Source organism: Augochlora pura, chromosome 2 (assembly GCF_028453695.1).
Source record: "Augochlora pura isolate Apur16 chromosome 2, APUR_v2.2.1, whole genome shotgun sequence".
NCBI classification, from domain to species: Eukaryota; Metazoa; Arthropoda; class Insecta; order Hymenoptera; family Halictidae; genus Augochlora; species Augochlora pura.
In genome coordinates this window covers 11,122,507-11,139,663 of record NC_135773.1, presented here as the reverse complement: position 1 = coordinate 11,139,663, position 17,157 = coordinate 11,122,507, and the positions used below count along the sequence as shown (strand labels likewise).

The 17,157-nt window shown below is 38.3% G+C and overlaps 1 protein-coding gene across 1 annotated transcript in view; it reads right to left on the bottom strand.

Annotated features, from left to right (window-relative positions):
* Window positions 1–17,157, bottom strand: part of Neto (Neuropilin and tolloid-like) — a 189,900-nt gene that overhangs the window by 64,200 nt on the left and 108,543 nt on the right. Inside the window, exons 2-3 of the mRNA XM_078191608.1 lie at window positions 8,505–8,956; window positions 5,391–5,628 (exon numbers count right to left, since the gene is read on the bottom strand). Coding sequence (XP_078047734.1) covers window positions 5,391–5,628; window positions 8,505–8,956 — 690 coding nt within the window. The remainder of the gene's footprint in view (window positions 1–5,390; window positions 5,629–8,504; window positions 8,957–17,157) is intronic.

Genomic DNA, 17,157 nt, shown 5'->3' with positions numbered 1-17,157 from the left:
TGAAATCATATTAAATCATGAAAAAAAATTACAAAGACACATGATATAACAATTATTTAATAAAGTGATAAGACTGCCTAAATATAATAGATCGATTAATGGACTGCTCGATATTTAAAAAAGTTGCGATGTCATAAACGAAAAACTGGAGTACTTATTTCCCCAATGAGAGTTTTTCTAAAATATTGGGGTAGTTTTTTAGAAGATTTGAGAGTTATCGGTAAACTCATTTACGGATAAAACCCATTTACGAATTTTCATCATCATCGAACATTTCAGATTTACTCGCCCAAAGATTTCCTTTTAAAGGTGATTAAATTTACAGGAGATCCGAACGAGACGCAAAAAAAGAACAAGCCGAGGAGTTGAAAATTTAATTCCGCGTGAAATCAAACGGTCTGAGGTTTTAAACAATAAATACGCAACGAAATGGTAACGGTTACAAGCTGAAGTATCGAGTTCCGCTGAGAAATTTATGCTGTTTGCTTCTGAGATAAAAACGAACCAAATAAATCCCAACGGCGGCTATCAGGATTTTATTTCCGAGATAAACTTGCAACCAGCGAAATGAATCGGATGTTTAAAATAATATGGAACTGGCGATTTCTGAAGTTGCGATACCAAGAATCTCACATGAAACTTTATGCTTCTCGCAGCGAAATGAGACCTATGAGATATCTACAGCCAGTCCCATAAGTATTCGTACCTTCATTGTTTATAAGAGAAATCTGTTGAAATCAAGGTAAATCTGTTGTAATCATGTAAAATTTTGCAATAAACTGTTTATGTGAGAAAGCCTAATACAGAACTAGAATTAAAAAATGTACAACCAAATGTAAAGCACGACGGAGGCTCCGTGATGGTGTGGGGCTGTATGGCAGCATCCGGAGTGAACAAACTTGTCTTTATCGATGGAATTTTGGATAAGATAAAGTATAAAAATATACTCCAAGAAAATGTGCACTGAAGTGCGATTAAGCTTGGTTTGGAAGATGACTACTATTTTCAACACGACAACGACCCGAAGCATACTGTGCAGATTGTTCGTGAGTGGATACTTTACCACGTTCCCCACTTTTTTACATACACCTCCTCAGGGTCTAGATACAAATCCTATAGAAAATTTATGAGTGGAAATAGATAAAAGACAAAAAAAAATTTTGAAAGTTTGGAATAGTATTGAACCAAATCACATTAAAACCGGTAGAAAGTATGCCAAATCGATTAAACGATATAACAAGGCATAAAGGTGGACCTACTAAATACTAGAAAATTAATATAAAGTAAAAAAGCTACTCTAATATGCGATTTCTTGACAAAATCTACACTGGTACAAATACTTTTGTGGACTGTTATTACGTACTACGAGGAGTAAAATCAATATATTTTTGTTATTAGTTAATCAATTTTGTTGTAATTTGGTATAAACAAACTTTATACATGTGTTCATTCATAATAAAAAGTTTATTGTAAAATCTTACATGCGTCCCTTCATTTCAACAAATTTCTCTTATAAGCAATGAGGGTACGAATACTTATAGGACTGACTGTATAAATGGTATCATCACTTCGTAGCGTTTCGGAAGACTGCGGAGAAATACAGTGACGATTGCAAACTCCGCTAGAATTTAAATATTTTCGGTTCACGGTGAGATTCGTCTTCGACCTTTCCGTGCGTCAAAGTGGAACGTATCCATTTTCTCGTTTTCTTCTTCCGTCCCACGTCCTCGACCAATACTACTGTCTACCGTCCTTAGGGGAGCAAAGAGATTGCGGTTACTTTGAGTCGTGCCACTCGTACATCCGATAGAACTACAGGAAAAGCAGAAAATCGTATGGTAACGATTGCTCGATTGTTTCAAGGAAGTAAGTAATCTGCTTTGTTCAGAAAGAGCGCATTTGCAAGAAATGAGATTGAAACTTGTTTTGTATTATACCATCGACATCATAATTCAAAGTGCTTGGACATGTGTTATTCCAGCCTATTTTATCTCAGTTTAATTAAAATCTTTCAGAAAATTGTCGCGTGACGAAAGAGAAGAAAAATTGGATTGCGGAGCCATTTTGTAGATTGCTTGTTAATGTCTCGAAGAATACACGCAGTCTTGTGACATCGATACTCCGCTACGCGACATCAAACGGACCCCGGTGATACCGCAGTGACATAATGGCACTAGAGTTCGCGTTCTAATTTGTCCGACTGGAATATTATCTTCTTTGATTGTAAGACGAATAAGTAATGTTTTAGCTCTTTTATTGTACCGTGTGAATCCAGTAACTGGATCAGACTGTACATTTTTCTTTACTGTGCGGAGAACAATATTTGTAGACGATAATTTTCTATTGTTTGTCAAATATTTCGGTCATGATGTGCATCGTGAAAACTTCCAATTGCAGTTATATATGTATAGTATCACTATATACAGGGTGATCCACGCAATTGTTACACGTCATAACTCCGTTATTATTGCATTTATGAAAAAATGCCAAAGGAGAAAGATAAATGGTTCGAAGAGCACTACATCTGTAGGCCTTAAAAATTTTTTTTTAGATGCAGTAGTGCATGTGCAATTAACAATTGCACCATTTTTTTTAAATAGAAATGCATATTTTTTACACAGATCGATTCTTCTGTCCATTGTACGTGAAAAATGATTAGGGTACCATGGCAAAAGAATTATTAGATCTCGAGATATTTTCAAAAAATGTCTTTATTGAAATTGTTGCAAACTGTTATTCAATTTGAAAAACAATTGTTGTAATCATTATTTTGCCATCGTACCCTAATCATTTTTTATACTACATGTACATAGTTAAATATGGTGCAACTTTTGTCTCAAAAAATTTCACTAAATGTAACACATCTGCGAAATTAAAAACCCTAAGCCCCTTAGACCTGTCCAGCGCCCACCTGTAAGAGCTGTCGCAAAAGAAAACGATTTAATTGAATGTATAAAAAACGAATTGGAAAAGCGGAATGAAATTTTGCAACGCGAGCCCTGTGTTCAAGGAAAGTGATATTGGTATTGACCCAGTACACGGGCTCTGAAGTTCAATTTTAGACGCTCGAAGGATCCCATGAGGACGCCGTCTACAACGTAGGTGGAGACTGAAAGCGTTCCTCTTACTTGGTACCTTAGGACCGTCTAGAACTGGTCGAGTGCACCCGTGTACTCGAGCAATATTCGGATTGAGTTTTGAAAATTGCAGCTATTCGGATAAGTCCTATGCACAAGATGCGACTAGAAAGTATAATAACAATTATATAGTTTCCTCTCGTGCAACATGCCTATAAATGTTTCGAAGACTTTACAAAATGTAACCCTGTTTTTGAAAGAACAAAAATTGTTGAAAGAACAAATATGTTTGATCAAACACGGTTTACTGCATTTACCTATTAAAAAGTACAATAATTCTCACAAACTCCCTTCAAAATCGCACTGCCGCTAGCAGATAAACAACAGAAAATGTTCCCGTTAGAATCCTGGTGCTACCTACATTAAGTATGCTTATACTGCCGACGATTCATGCAACAACAACGCATTTGCCTAAGAATTCACCTGCCACGTTTGCCGTACATATCCAGAATCGATTCTTTTCGCAAGTTTCTCAGTTGATTATGGAAATATCCCATCGGCGCGGCCACCATAAAAGCCGTTGGCCGAGTCGTGATTTATGACCCGGTGTTCGGGAAAGTATCATCGAATTACTATCGCCCGGAATTTCGAGCGTACAATAAGGGGGGGCGGAGCTTTATATGTGGAGTTCGACGGAGAGGACGGTTTGTTTGCTCGTCGCGGCTCGTAATGTGTTTTCTTTTACGAGCGATCGAGTCGGCAAGATACACGGGCCCGTCGTTATTAATTCCCGTCCGCTCGCGGCTCGTTTATTATCGACCCCCGGTCGTCGGAAGCTGTTTATTCGCGTAGTGACGGACAGTAAAAACTGGCCAGGCTTCTTTCGCGTTAACGTCGCGCGCATTGTGCGCATTGTGCGCTTGCGGCCGGGAGGACTTACACAGGTCGATCCTCGGTGAGACCGCAAGGAATCACCGGGTGTATCAATCACCCGGTTCTCCGTGGCCGTAGTCGAAGTTCCCTCGAGTTCCGGCCGGGAAGTTGCCGCGAACTTATACATATGAAACGGCTCGAATATCAACCGCCTAACTCCGGCCGACGTGCGGCACCCTCGGCGTCGAGTTAATTCCACGAGTTAAAGAGATAAGCGAAAATTCACTTCCGTAATGAATTTCCCTACCGCGACGCGCCGCGACGCCAGTTTCTGGCCGCCGCGCCGCATCGTTTCGTTTAAACAATCTATCAGCGACTCGGCCGATCCGTGCGCACGGTAAACTTTCCGCGTTTAACAATTAGCAGTTATATTACTTGCGTGAGAATACTCCTTTTGTATTTACCCTTTACGCTAGGCTGATGAGTCTTCTTTATCGATAAAACTTGCCGTACCCTGATTCTAAACAATAGCTGCATCCTTCAGTCTATGCGTATCGAATAAATTGTTAAAAGCTTAAAAGAGGCGAAGCTGCTTAGCTTCGATTGCACAGAGTTCATTCATCGCCGTCGCAAACTGAATCTTTCATTTTAACAAACGTCCGGATGTTTTTAGAAGCACGGAAATTGTTACACTCACTCGTGTGTTTGACAATTTCGACAAAAACCGAACGAGTCGTTCTTGGCGAGCAGAACATAGTCGTGTGTATAATTCGGAACGTATACTATATTATATACAGTGTTCATAAAAAGCGATTTTACGAACGAACGGAGATAGCGAGCCTGATAACAATAAAATTACTTTTATCTCGCCATAACATTTTCAAACGAACACGATAATTGCGTTTCGCTATAATATACGGAACATACGAAATAAAGTTAGTTTATAATAGCATTGCCGGCAGTTTATAATACCGGTCTGTTCGTATTTCACCGGCTCCAAAAATTATTAGGACCGTGCAGACTCCGCAAATTCACAAACATTTTCCGGCTTTATGAGAACTATGTCCACGGAAAAAAAAAGTTCAAGCATGAAACGCGCGTACTCCGTTTTTTTCCATTTCGCGGAACCTTTTTATTAAAGACAGCCCTGTGGCATGGCGATGTATATTGCACGAATATCGTTGAAATTGAAACATGGCGCAGTCACCTTGCAATTTAAACGAAACAGACACGGTTAAACAGTTTCATCCTGGCAGACCTGTTCCAGGCGAGAAGAAGCTGAAAAGCAAATGGATTTCCTTCGAACTCGTATTTTTCCCGTACCCGAATACTTCGGCGTGGCTCGCGCGGACATTTCCCCGAGCCGGTTAGACCGAATTTTTCGAAGTTTCCGCGCCAGACATCCGTAAACGTTCCGGTAAAGAGACAAAGTTCGCTCACCTTCCAGGACGCGGACGCACTCGGTCAGGTTCGGATAGTTGTCCGGATAGTTCGGACTGTAAAATTCCTGCTTGACCTCGTCGCCGGTGCTGAACTTCTCGCAGACGTCCGGGACGTGTCGCATCTGACGGTGCACCACATCGTTCCTGTGGAACAGCGTCGGTGCCGTCGCGAAGTCGTTCGGCCCCCTTGTCGAGACCGGCTTCTGCACCAGCCGATTCTCGTGCGACGGTACTGTCTGTACATAGTTAAAAGTCACGTGAGGCTATGCCATTCCAATAATAAATTCTAATAATAAATTCTATGCACTACGCGGTTAACCAAGATCGTAAAATAAAATAAGAGAAGACATCAAATTGGTACAAGTGGCTACAAAATGAGAAAAGTATTTAATTCGAAGTACAGAATAACTGCGAACAAATTCGACGAATCATAATAAATAGTCTGGTGGATTTTATAGATTTATTTCGCATTAAAATCCACAGTGTAATAATGAGATTTTCAATAAGGACACTTCGAAAAAAATGCTGCTGTAGTATTTGAAAAACTTGATTTTATATGATATATGTTTATAGAAAGGTGCAAACTTGTAGAAAAGTTTTTATGTAACTTTATACATACAGTTTCTGACGGAATATATATTTCATTACAAACATCAACAATTTCTAATCACAATCTGAATGTCGAATCTAAATGCATTGCATTCGATAAACATTTATGTGAAAAAAGAAATGACTGATCAATAATATAATTAATAATTTAAACGATTGCTCATGATGTGACAATTACATAAATCTGTGCTCTTGAGAACACTAAATTCTTCGCCGTCGTTCTCGGCTGTCGAAGAACTTCATATTCTAATCCGCGAAGTTCCCGAGCCGTTAGTTTCGCGGAACATAGCCTAACTACCAAGTTTTGCGACACGTGTGCAAAAGCTATAGTCGCTTCGTGTGCTGGAACTTTGCGTCTAACTAGTTGAGTGCAATAAAATTTGGACGCGTAATAAATGGCGGCTGTGTTCCGCGATGACAAGCAAGACGTTGCCGCCAGATTTGTTCGTCTGGGAAAAGTGTGGATCACTTTGTGAGCGGATCTTGTACGCATTACGGCCGCTGGATTAAACCGAGAGCCTGGTCGGATTGAAAATTTATACGGTCGATGAGCAATAATCCTCCGATACGCAGGTGTCAGGTCGTTAATTAAATGAGAGTCCAACGATGCTTTGGGCAACTGGTGCCGTAATACCGTTAAATTATAGTTATCGTCTCCGTACGAAATTATTGGGATGCGGGGAATCCATTACGACTGTAATTGCGTTATTGCGTCGAGATCGATGAACCGTCTGATTTCATTTCTTTCTCTCTCTCTCTCTCTCTCTCTTTCTTGTTCTCTCTTTCTCTCTTTTACTCTCTCTCTCTCTCTCTCATGCCCCACCCCGCTCTCACTCTCTCTCTCTCTCTCTCTCTCTCTTGTTCTCTCTCTATTTCTCTCCTTTTTTTATGTTTGCACACATGCGTACCAGAAACCGCGTTTTGGATTCTGATAATCCAACGGTGTTATAAACCTTCGATAAAACTGTAACGATAAGCTAATAAAAAAAAAAGCGAACAGAATTCCCTTGCTATAAGCCGATTAACTGGGAAGAGTAATGGTAAGCTTCTACCGTGTAAGATTTACCGAACCTGAGGCGAAAACATACTGTATTAAATCGCGGTACGGCTCAACACAAAACGTTCGAATCTGTATAACTAAATAAAAATGTAAATTCGTGTTATAACGTGTTTATTAACCGCTATATTTACATAAGAACTAATACGAAGGCAATCATAATTGGACTCTCGATAAATAAATACACAATTGTAATAAAACAGACGCTAATACTCGACAGATACGAGTTTTGAAGAGAAAAGCAAACAACGAAAATTAAAAACAAAATCAATTTCTAGCAAAGGTATTAAAATATTGGAAGATTAAATAATCAACATGAGCGAGATGTTAATGCTTAATTAATGTGAACAAGGAAGCCGGTTAAAATTTTACTGCAAATTTTATGGCGTTATCGCGAAACTTCACAAGAGTCATTCGTTCTCATTCTATATTTAATGTTGTATATACTAACGTAAACACGAGTGTAAATGAAGTAACCAAAACATATTGTAATAAACTTTGTTTATCGAAGCCGTTAAATCTCGCCCAGCATATTATACGCAAAATACGCGGAGAGATTGCGAAATTTTATGCGCATTTAGTGGAGGTCTATTCGAAAAATTCACCGCCAGACTACAATAATTAATGTTAAACATAATGAACCAATAAACTGATTTATGAAATTGCAATCAGAGCGAAAAGCAATTTATGCAATTTGTGCATTTGCAATCAGAATGAATAGACGATTGTATCATTTGCAATTCAATTTTTGAACAGAAGAAATATATTGTTATACAGTTCTTTTTCTTCATAATTTATGCTGTTTTGTATAAAAATTCACAGTCTAGTAATTAATACAAATCTGAACTTTTGTTTCTGTTTTAGAAATAAATTTCTGAGATTTTAATGAATTTTCTGGTTGCTGAGTGAATACTCAACGAGGTTCAATTTGAACGTGTTTCATAATTTATCACAAATACCTCAAAAATATATATTAAAAAAAATTGATAAACCCATTTAACATAAACACGCTGCATACTCTGTGCCTGTTGTTTACTTCGAGGAAGATTTGAGATGATAATATGATTTTATTGGAATAAGGATTTATGCGTACAGGTATTCATACGAAAACTAATAAAAATGATAGAAGATAAAATAATTGGAATAAAGAATTAATGGAATGAATAATTAAAATAATATACGTCGACTTTTATTATTGAAATAGAATATTCGACTAAAAGTCATTCATTCTCATAAACATCTTTGATAAATATTTCTTCGAAATAATTTAAATAATGCCTAGCTCTGTCGTGTATCGGTCATATATCAATTACACTATTGCGAAAAAAAAGTCGAGTATCCATGGTGAAACAGTCGAAATATGAAGCTTCCAAAAACTGCCCAACCGAGAACAGAACAGTGTAGAACGAAGCAGAGATTGACGATGCGACACGATGTACGACTTACGTTATCAAAAGTCCTGAACACGTTCATCTCTTCGGAGTTCGACCGTCCCGTGGTTGATTGGATAAACGTCCGTCCAGCGGATAGATTTATCTTCTGTCTGGTATCGGGCGAGCCCCTCGAGGACAGGCTCGAGTTTTCACGGTTGATTTTCAGTTTTCCCGCGACGCCGTTCGCTCCGGCCGATCCGATATTCGGATGCATTTCAATCTCCGTCACCGGCGGACCCTCGGTGACCGTCTTCAGCATCCCGTACGTAACCTGATTCCCCGTGTCCGGGCTGCCTGCGTGCCAGGAACTTGTCCGACGTGGCATTCCGTCGGATCTGCTCGCCGACGGGGTGCGGTCCGTGTTGGTCGGCGACCAGCCGAAGGATCGAGTGGTCTTCCGCGCGTTGTACGCGGTCCAAAGTGGCTGCTCCGTCTCGCGTGTGGTTTCCGCGGCCGTCCCAGTGACTGAAACATTAATGGACAAATACTTTCCGTTACTGGATGCCTGGGAAATTTCCGCTTGCCACGCAAACCCGACAGCGAACCTTACTCAACCGTTACCTACACGATCTCGACGAAACTATTCTCGCGAAGGAGCGCCGAAAGTAACTCTTTCCATCGACGAACTCGATACCGTAAATTTGATCGAATTGCCCTTAACAGAAGTGATCTTCACGTGAGCTCAGCTTGTGAACAAATATGAACAGTTTGGGTAGAGGAGATACGATTATTCTAATTTTGTCAAATTGTCTAATATTGTATACAAACTGGGGGACAATTAGGGGGAATTTGCTGTAACAGCGTACAGCGCTGCGAGGACAAAGCCTCGCGGGACAGAAATGTAAATCCAAATATTCTCGTATAACGAGATCAGACCTTGTCAAATTACTAAATGCTTATGTGTACACGCATGTTGCACAGTAAGTGAGAGAATGTCAATTAGTTTCAACTTCAAGTTAACATATCACAAAAACGGCACAAAGTGTTCTGAGGTTGAAAAAGTTTCTAATTTGCTGTATTATAATATAATTTCAAGAATATAATAATAATTTCTGCTGCATGAAAATCACGTACGAAATGCTAATATAGTAATATATTTAAATTATTCGTTGCAATTTTTAATCAGGGTAGTAAAATTCTTGTTAAATGTAATATATTGCGGAGTTGGCAGGGAACATATTTCTGAGTTACGCAGAGATACCTCTCCTCTGAAATTGAAATATTCAAGTGGAAAATTTGGTTAGAGCTTACTGCACGAAGCAATATAGAATTTTTAGGGGAACAAAGGGTGCTAGAATAGAATTTAAAACATGAAAAGCTGCAATTTGATTACGACAGATTACGGCCAAATTCGGCGAAGCACAGCGAATTATTAGCTTACGAGCAATCCTTCTTTACAGTTCGTAAATAAAACTGCAAAAAAGCTGACCATAAAGCAATGGAAGAAAGTTGCCGCTTGTTTCCTTCTCTTTTCGAGAATAGTGTTTCATGCGGCAGAGCATTGTACGGTGGCTATAACTTAATTATCCATTTCCTTTTTATGATACTTTCTTCTGCTTTAAGGCCTGCCCACGTTGCGTGTAATATGAACGTAGTGCAACCGGTTGAGCGGCAATAGAAACATCGGAAAATTCTAGCGAGCCTTTGAACGAAGTCCGGGATGTTTGGTGAAATTAATTTAAAACATACTTTTCATACCACAATAGCCGAACTAATTAGCGAGATGATAGTGGGAAGTATTCGATCGTATAAAAAACTTTATCCTCAGAATGTTGCGTCACGTTGAATTTCATTAAGCTTTATAGCCTTCATAAATCAAGTTATGTACCAATTAAAATTTTCTACTTTCATTAAAATCTTCTTTTTCAATTTTATAAAAATTTCATCGCATTGAATTCCTCTAAAACCTTTCTAAATTAAATCCGATTAAAATCATTTTATAATGATATTCAGTTAATGTATTTTTAAAATTGGATTCGATTAAAATCTCGTTATAATTGAATTCAGTGAAAGTCCTTTTAAAATCGGATTCGATTGAGATCTTTCTAAACTGAATTAAATTAAAATCATCTTAAATTGAATTAAACTACAATCTTTTTCAAATGAATTCAATTGAAATCTTTTTATAATTGTATTTGTTTAAAATATTTTTAGCAGACGTAATAAATATATCTCATTGACTCTAACCAAAATTTCATTAAGATTTACGTGTATCTGCTATTTAGTAGTTCCTACAAATAATATCTAAACATTATCTCAGTAGCTATTGTTTTTTAGTCGGTAGATTAACTTTGTCCACGGTATATAATTCTTCCTGCAAAATTTGCTAACGTTTTAACTGCGGTACGTTAGCTCCACAAGCTCGGACTTAGAATAAGCGCGTTTAAGGTAGCCCGCAGAAATGGTGCGGTGTAATATCAAAGAGATTCTGTAAGTGATACTACTTCCCATAAGTAGCTCAAATATTTAGGACGGACGATGGGAGATTTAAGGACGAGTTATGAGTGAGACGTTCTAACATAATACAAAGTTATGCTAATACAAAGTTGCATGTGTTAGCTGGAAAATTAACTCAGCTCTCACGTTTGTTTGAATTTCTTTAAACACGACGTGGACTGCATTTAGAAAATGAATCGTCCCACTTTTAGAATGTTGCGCGTAGATATCAAGCGTTACATCTATCGTAATCTAGGTATGATAAAAATATATAGCGCTGTAGCTGTTTGAAAAATGATATTTTACCGTGGTGATTGCGTGGGCAATGGGCCGTATCTCTGATAAATCCGTTTCCGGTTTGTTTTGTGGTTATCGCATTTGCACCTCGAATTTGTTCGCCAATTAAACTAGCCCGGCGTGGAAAGTTTCGGATTAATGGAGGGGATCGATCCCTGTTGTTGGCACCGTGTTTCAATAGAATGTATTCAGCGGTCGACAGGTTTTAACAGAGCCCGGAATGACAAAGCAAAGGGTCTCCGCGGAACTACGAAAATTGCATCGACGATCACAACACCACACTGAGACCAATATTCAAGTCCCAAATGTCAGTAACATTAACAACACTATTACAACGACGTGTTTAATGTAGAGTCACCGAAATGTAAAATACTTCTCGGATAAACAATCACTTTCTTAGTCACAGCATCAGAATCAATACTGATATAAAAAATCAAGTTGCATAGAAATACATCTTCTTATAATTTCTTCGAAACTAAATATGAAATAATTTAAACGAATATGATAAATTAAATATTAGTCTTTTGTTTTTAAAAAATTGCAGAAATGATTTCTTGGGATTCGATGCAATATACATTCAACAGCAAAATTAAATCAATAATTCTTTATTAAAAGGTTGTCAATCATTGGATGGCTGTAACTCCGTTAAATGCTATCATAAAATTACGATTTTCCTTTTCAATGAAAGCTTAAAATCTCAATTTTACGATATCATATTCTAATTTTTAATATCCTGCTTACCCATGGCTGTAGTATCCTTTGAGAGCACGTTCCTGATATCGAAAATAGGCAAAGGGTAAAGTAGAGATTTCAAGTTTTAATGAAACAGAGTCATAATTTTATGATGTCTTGTAACGGAGTTCAAAGATTGACAATTTTTCGGCTAAAAATTAGTTTTAATTTTGTTAACGAGTATAAGTGTTTAAAACTACAATACTTTCTTAACAATACTGCGATTGAAGATAAAGGGTATGAAACTATACGACAGTATCGATTAATTTGGATGTCACAGAATACGCGAAGCGTACCTAACTTCGTCTCTTTACCCTTGTCAACGGTATTCCCATACGTTGACTGTAATCCCTTGGAAATTGGATTTGTCAGTTCCTGCGTTTCAATTGTTCTTTTAGGGTCGCCCGGAGGATGAAAAAGGGACACGAACTTATTCTCGAGAAAACAATTTAACACTATACTAGCCGCATCCGTCGAGGTGTTTCTATTGGTAACAGTATGTGTCTATTGTTAATAGCATGTACAACGGTGTATCAAAATTATATGTCACGAGTGAAATAACGTGAGTCTACACCTCTGAATCGATGGAGTTCTTCGTCTTGTCTCCATTCTCCTTGCTTTCATTCTCAAAACTGTCATCTTCAAATTCAAGATCCAAGAATCATGTCCTTTTCATTGCAATGTGCAGTATCTGTTCAGAGGAACAAAGGCTTGAAAGGAACTGTAAGTTTCAAGTAAATGCTTTGCATAGAAGCGATCTTAAGGACGCGGCAAGTAACGACTGTTTCTTTGACATGTACAGTACGTCACATGTACAGTATGTCAGTGAATAAGAGACAGTTGTATAAAGTGGTTGCGTAACTTGAGTTTCCGAAGTGCGCCATTCACCAGTGCGGTGGTCATTCGTCGATAAGGTTTCAGCAACGTCGAATTACTCACTACTAAAGGGATTGCGCTAATTGACATACCCGATGCTATCCAGGACCGATGAGATTAAAGGAAACTCCTTCCAGACTATCGATTTCAAATCAATGCAGATTTTGAGAGCATCGCATGGTTGGGGACATAAGACTGCTAATTCGTTCATCACGCAAGAGTTGGACAGAATTGGATTCGGATGATGGACAAGAGACTGAAATTAACGAATGCAATTTTATTCGAAACTATTAAATAGGTATCTAATATAATAAAAATGTATTCATTCGTGTGAGAGTTTATTCAAATAATAATTTATTAATATTTGAATTCATACAGAAATATTGCAATAAATAGATAGGATGCTTTACGACTCGAATAAAATATACGACTAAAAAGAATTCGTTCGGATAATTATCTTAGATAAATATTGATTTAAAAACAATTCAACTAATGACCAAATTTGGGTCATGCTATGGAAAATCTTCTGCGTCATTGGTACTTGCAAGGAGAACTGTTATTTTGTGTTCTTATTTCATTTAGAATACTTCAATTTCCTCAAAAGCTGTAAACTTGAGTTATAAATTTTCATTAGACCCTCGTAATTTGTATTATTTATCAAATTAACGTGTAACGAGATTGCTCCTCGTAATGAGGGTTCTGAAGACGAGATCGCCGCGAGGACAAATTACACTTTCGCTTAAACAATCATTATAATAATACCACCAGCGTTAAGATTATTAAATTTTTATTGGAGCAAAGAATGTATCATTAATGAATTACTCGACAAATTTATTATTCGAACTGTATCTATATATTCTAAAAGAACATGAAATGTTCGAACAGTTAAACAATGAAACTTGTTAGAATAAGATTCTTATTAAGAATTATTTTTAAAGCATTCATGTTTGATAACTGTGTAAGTTGATGTCCATTTAAATGAGAAGAAAAGTAATAATCTTTTGCGAGAAGAACAATAGAAATCGTTCAGTCTGAATTTTGAAATTCAAGAAGCATTCCTAGAATCGATTGAAATAAAAATGTTGGTGTAGCCATTCCATACAACCGTTTGAATATTTAGGCATTCTGTATAGTATCTGCCATCGTAAAATACGCGAGATAATATTCGAGCAGTTACCGCAGCTCGTACTGTTAAATTTTATTCGAGAAAACGTGGTAGCCGTAAAGTTAACAGATCATTCCCAGCGTTTTCCCCGTAGTTACAATATCGCCTTAAATCGCGGCGATAGCACTGAAAACCGGAAAAAAAGCTGTTGAATTTTTGTCGATCCAGATGAATCCATTGTCTGTTCTGCACTCTCGCCCCGCGCCACCAGCGAACGGAACACTCGACATTTGAACACTGACAGTGGCCGATCACGAACGAAATCGAGTTCGGACCGGGCCGTAAATGAATTTATCATGCGTCTGTGAGTTGAATTTCTGTAAATCCGCGACAGATGTGCGTAGAATCGCGCCGAGAAAATTCGCGTACGCCCGAACGCCGAAACGTCGCTCGCTCCCCCGAAAACTTGATTACACAAAGTGATTTTCTACTCTTTCAACCGAAATCTTACTTTCGGCAATCTCTTTCCCGATTTCTCCGTCGTTTCGAAAACAAAAATCCTCGGCCTATTCGACGCGCCGATTGCAGGATATTTAATTCACTATTTTTTCATCGGTCGATCGGTCCACTAATTTTCATCGCTTTTTCACCGCGGCGAAAAAAAAAGAAGGTTGCGCGAATTAAGTCGCGACCGGGTCGCTTAATCCGTCTTCCGTCGCTGCTTAATCGCGTCTGCCGGAACTCTCGAATTGCATTAGCGAAAATGGGCACGGGTGGCCCGACAATTTCCGGTCCGCCGGTTTTCCGAGCGTTTTTCATTTTTTTTTTCTTTGTTCTCGTCTACTCGACGAGCGTATATTTCGCTTTTCGCACGGCCGTTTTCCCGACGCGGCGAAGAAATTCGAAATGGAAGACAATGGCCCCGGCGTTCGCTCCGTCCTGTCCACTGTCAAAGTCGATATACGATGCTCTTTGGCTTCTCCGGGGCTTTATCGAGGGAAAACATCGCGTACAAGGCTGTCTTCGAGTATCGCAGTCTCGCCGATATGTTTACGTTCAACGACGTCTCCGAACACGGATTGCACGCGTCCTCCCCTATGACAATATGCTCACCTCCCGTCGAATACTTTATACGTTCGACGAGTCGCCTAAGTGATTTTCTCTGTGACGCTCGTCTCCGACGGCGTAGATCGGCGCGCAGCTGGGCGAGAACAGCATCGAAAATATCAGGTGGCGGCGCTCGCAAACATTCGCAAGCTATTCGCATCGTTTGCAATCTGCAACATCCCGCCGATAAATCAAATTCTTCTGGAGAGGTCCGTGACCGAGGAAATTCATAAGGCGGCGCGAGAGCCCGATAATTTCATGTCGTAGGCGACGTAAGGTACCATTCGGGTCCTTGAAATCGGAAATGAATTTTACAGGCTATTTCAGGAACCGGCGACGGATCTATCTATTTTTAAAAATCAATTCATCATAATGTCCAAACACAATTCTTTGAAAATCATCTCTCCTGAAGAATTTTTTAAGTTTATTTATAATTCTACAACTAATAAACGAACTGAATGAAATTTATAACTAGACTGCGAATCAAATTAATACATTGACAATAATAAGACAGTAATTGTAAATTCTTCTCGTGTTTTCACTGCATTGTGATTTATTTATCAATTTGTGCTATGAATGCAAAACACCCGCGGTCTATTTATTACTTTAATTAATGGGGTGCTTATAATTACAATTTAAATATATCGCACACTGGTATAAGAATTATTAATGGTCATAAATGTGAATATAATAGTGAGTATATTGTAAATTGCATGGTTAAAGAAAACAGAAAATGTAAAGAAATAAGGGAACGGCTGGGAAGGACGCAGAGTTTGATTATTATATTGGTTCAGACGGCAGAAAGACATCCATTAAAGATGTCTGCCAAGAGTGAAGTAAATCGGATGAATGGTTTATGAGAGTTTGCTGACTCGAAAAATGTCATTCCTACGGAAGACGCAGTTGTATAAAAGGGTCTCCGTTACAGGATTCACAACGTTGCCATTTCTTCGAATTTATGTATGCACCGTACCTTCAAGTCGGATATAAAATTGCAACAAAATGGAGGAAATACGGGAAATTATATGCAGAACAGCTTAAAGTCACAGGCAAAATTGCAAGAACAGGAAGAAATGCAATCAACTGTATGTAGAGTACCTTAAAGTCGGATATAAATTTTTATAAAATTATACATTATATAATATATTAATTCAGAAGTGCTGAATTTCAAGAAATAAATCGAATACAAAAATTAAATAGTTTTTTATTTTCGATGCGATTATTTATTTTGTCTATTCTAGCCGTTGTTTTTACCGAGTTTGAATCGTGACAATTAACGAAGACATCTCATAAAGAGAAAACATATTCTATACCTTTCTTTACTTAATAAAAGCTCTAATTGGAAGTTCAAATAATGAAAAGCATTAAAATTATTCCCATAACTAAATATGATTCTAAAAAGAAGCAATAAATACAACTGTTCAATAGCAAATTTTAATTAAATGTTTTTGAATTATTAGTGGAATAAAACATAATACTTTCAATAATGAGGGACGGCATTACAAGATCTTTGTGCCTCTTTGACATCCAACATCCGTCGTTTCAGCAGAATCGTATTACAAGGTTGTAAAAGTTGAAAACATTCAGTCCCGGCTCCCAGAAGACCAAGATTTTTCACTTATGCATTCCCTGTAGTCGGGAAGCGAAGTATGTAACGCTCAACCTACATTTGTATTCAAAGGTGCGTGGGCCATTTTAAAGCCGAAAGGGTTTTATCCGCAATGTACAGTCGGAAACATTCGCGGCCTTTGAAAAAGATTGATTTTCATGCTGGGATCTCGCGTGTCCCCCGGCTTGGCACGCGTCTGCATCAGAAGCCAAACCATTTCAGGCTTAAAACGCGTTCGCGTGTCTGTATCGCGTTGCCGAAAACGCTCGCGAGAATGCACGCGAAAACCCTCGAAAAGGGGTCGATTTTTATGGGCACACGTCGCGTTTGAAACGCGCATCGACAGCTTATGGCCACGTCGAGCTGCCAAACCGCGCGTGCATTGCAAATGTCGAATTTTTATTTCAATTTGAAGTTTCATTTCCTCTCTCTTTAGCCCTACGATGCAATAACGCAATTTCAATATCCGTTTTACGGACGACTTGTGCGGTTAGAGGTCCCAAA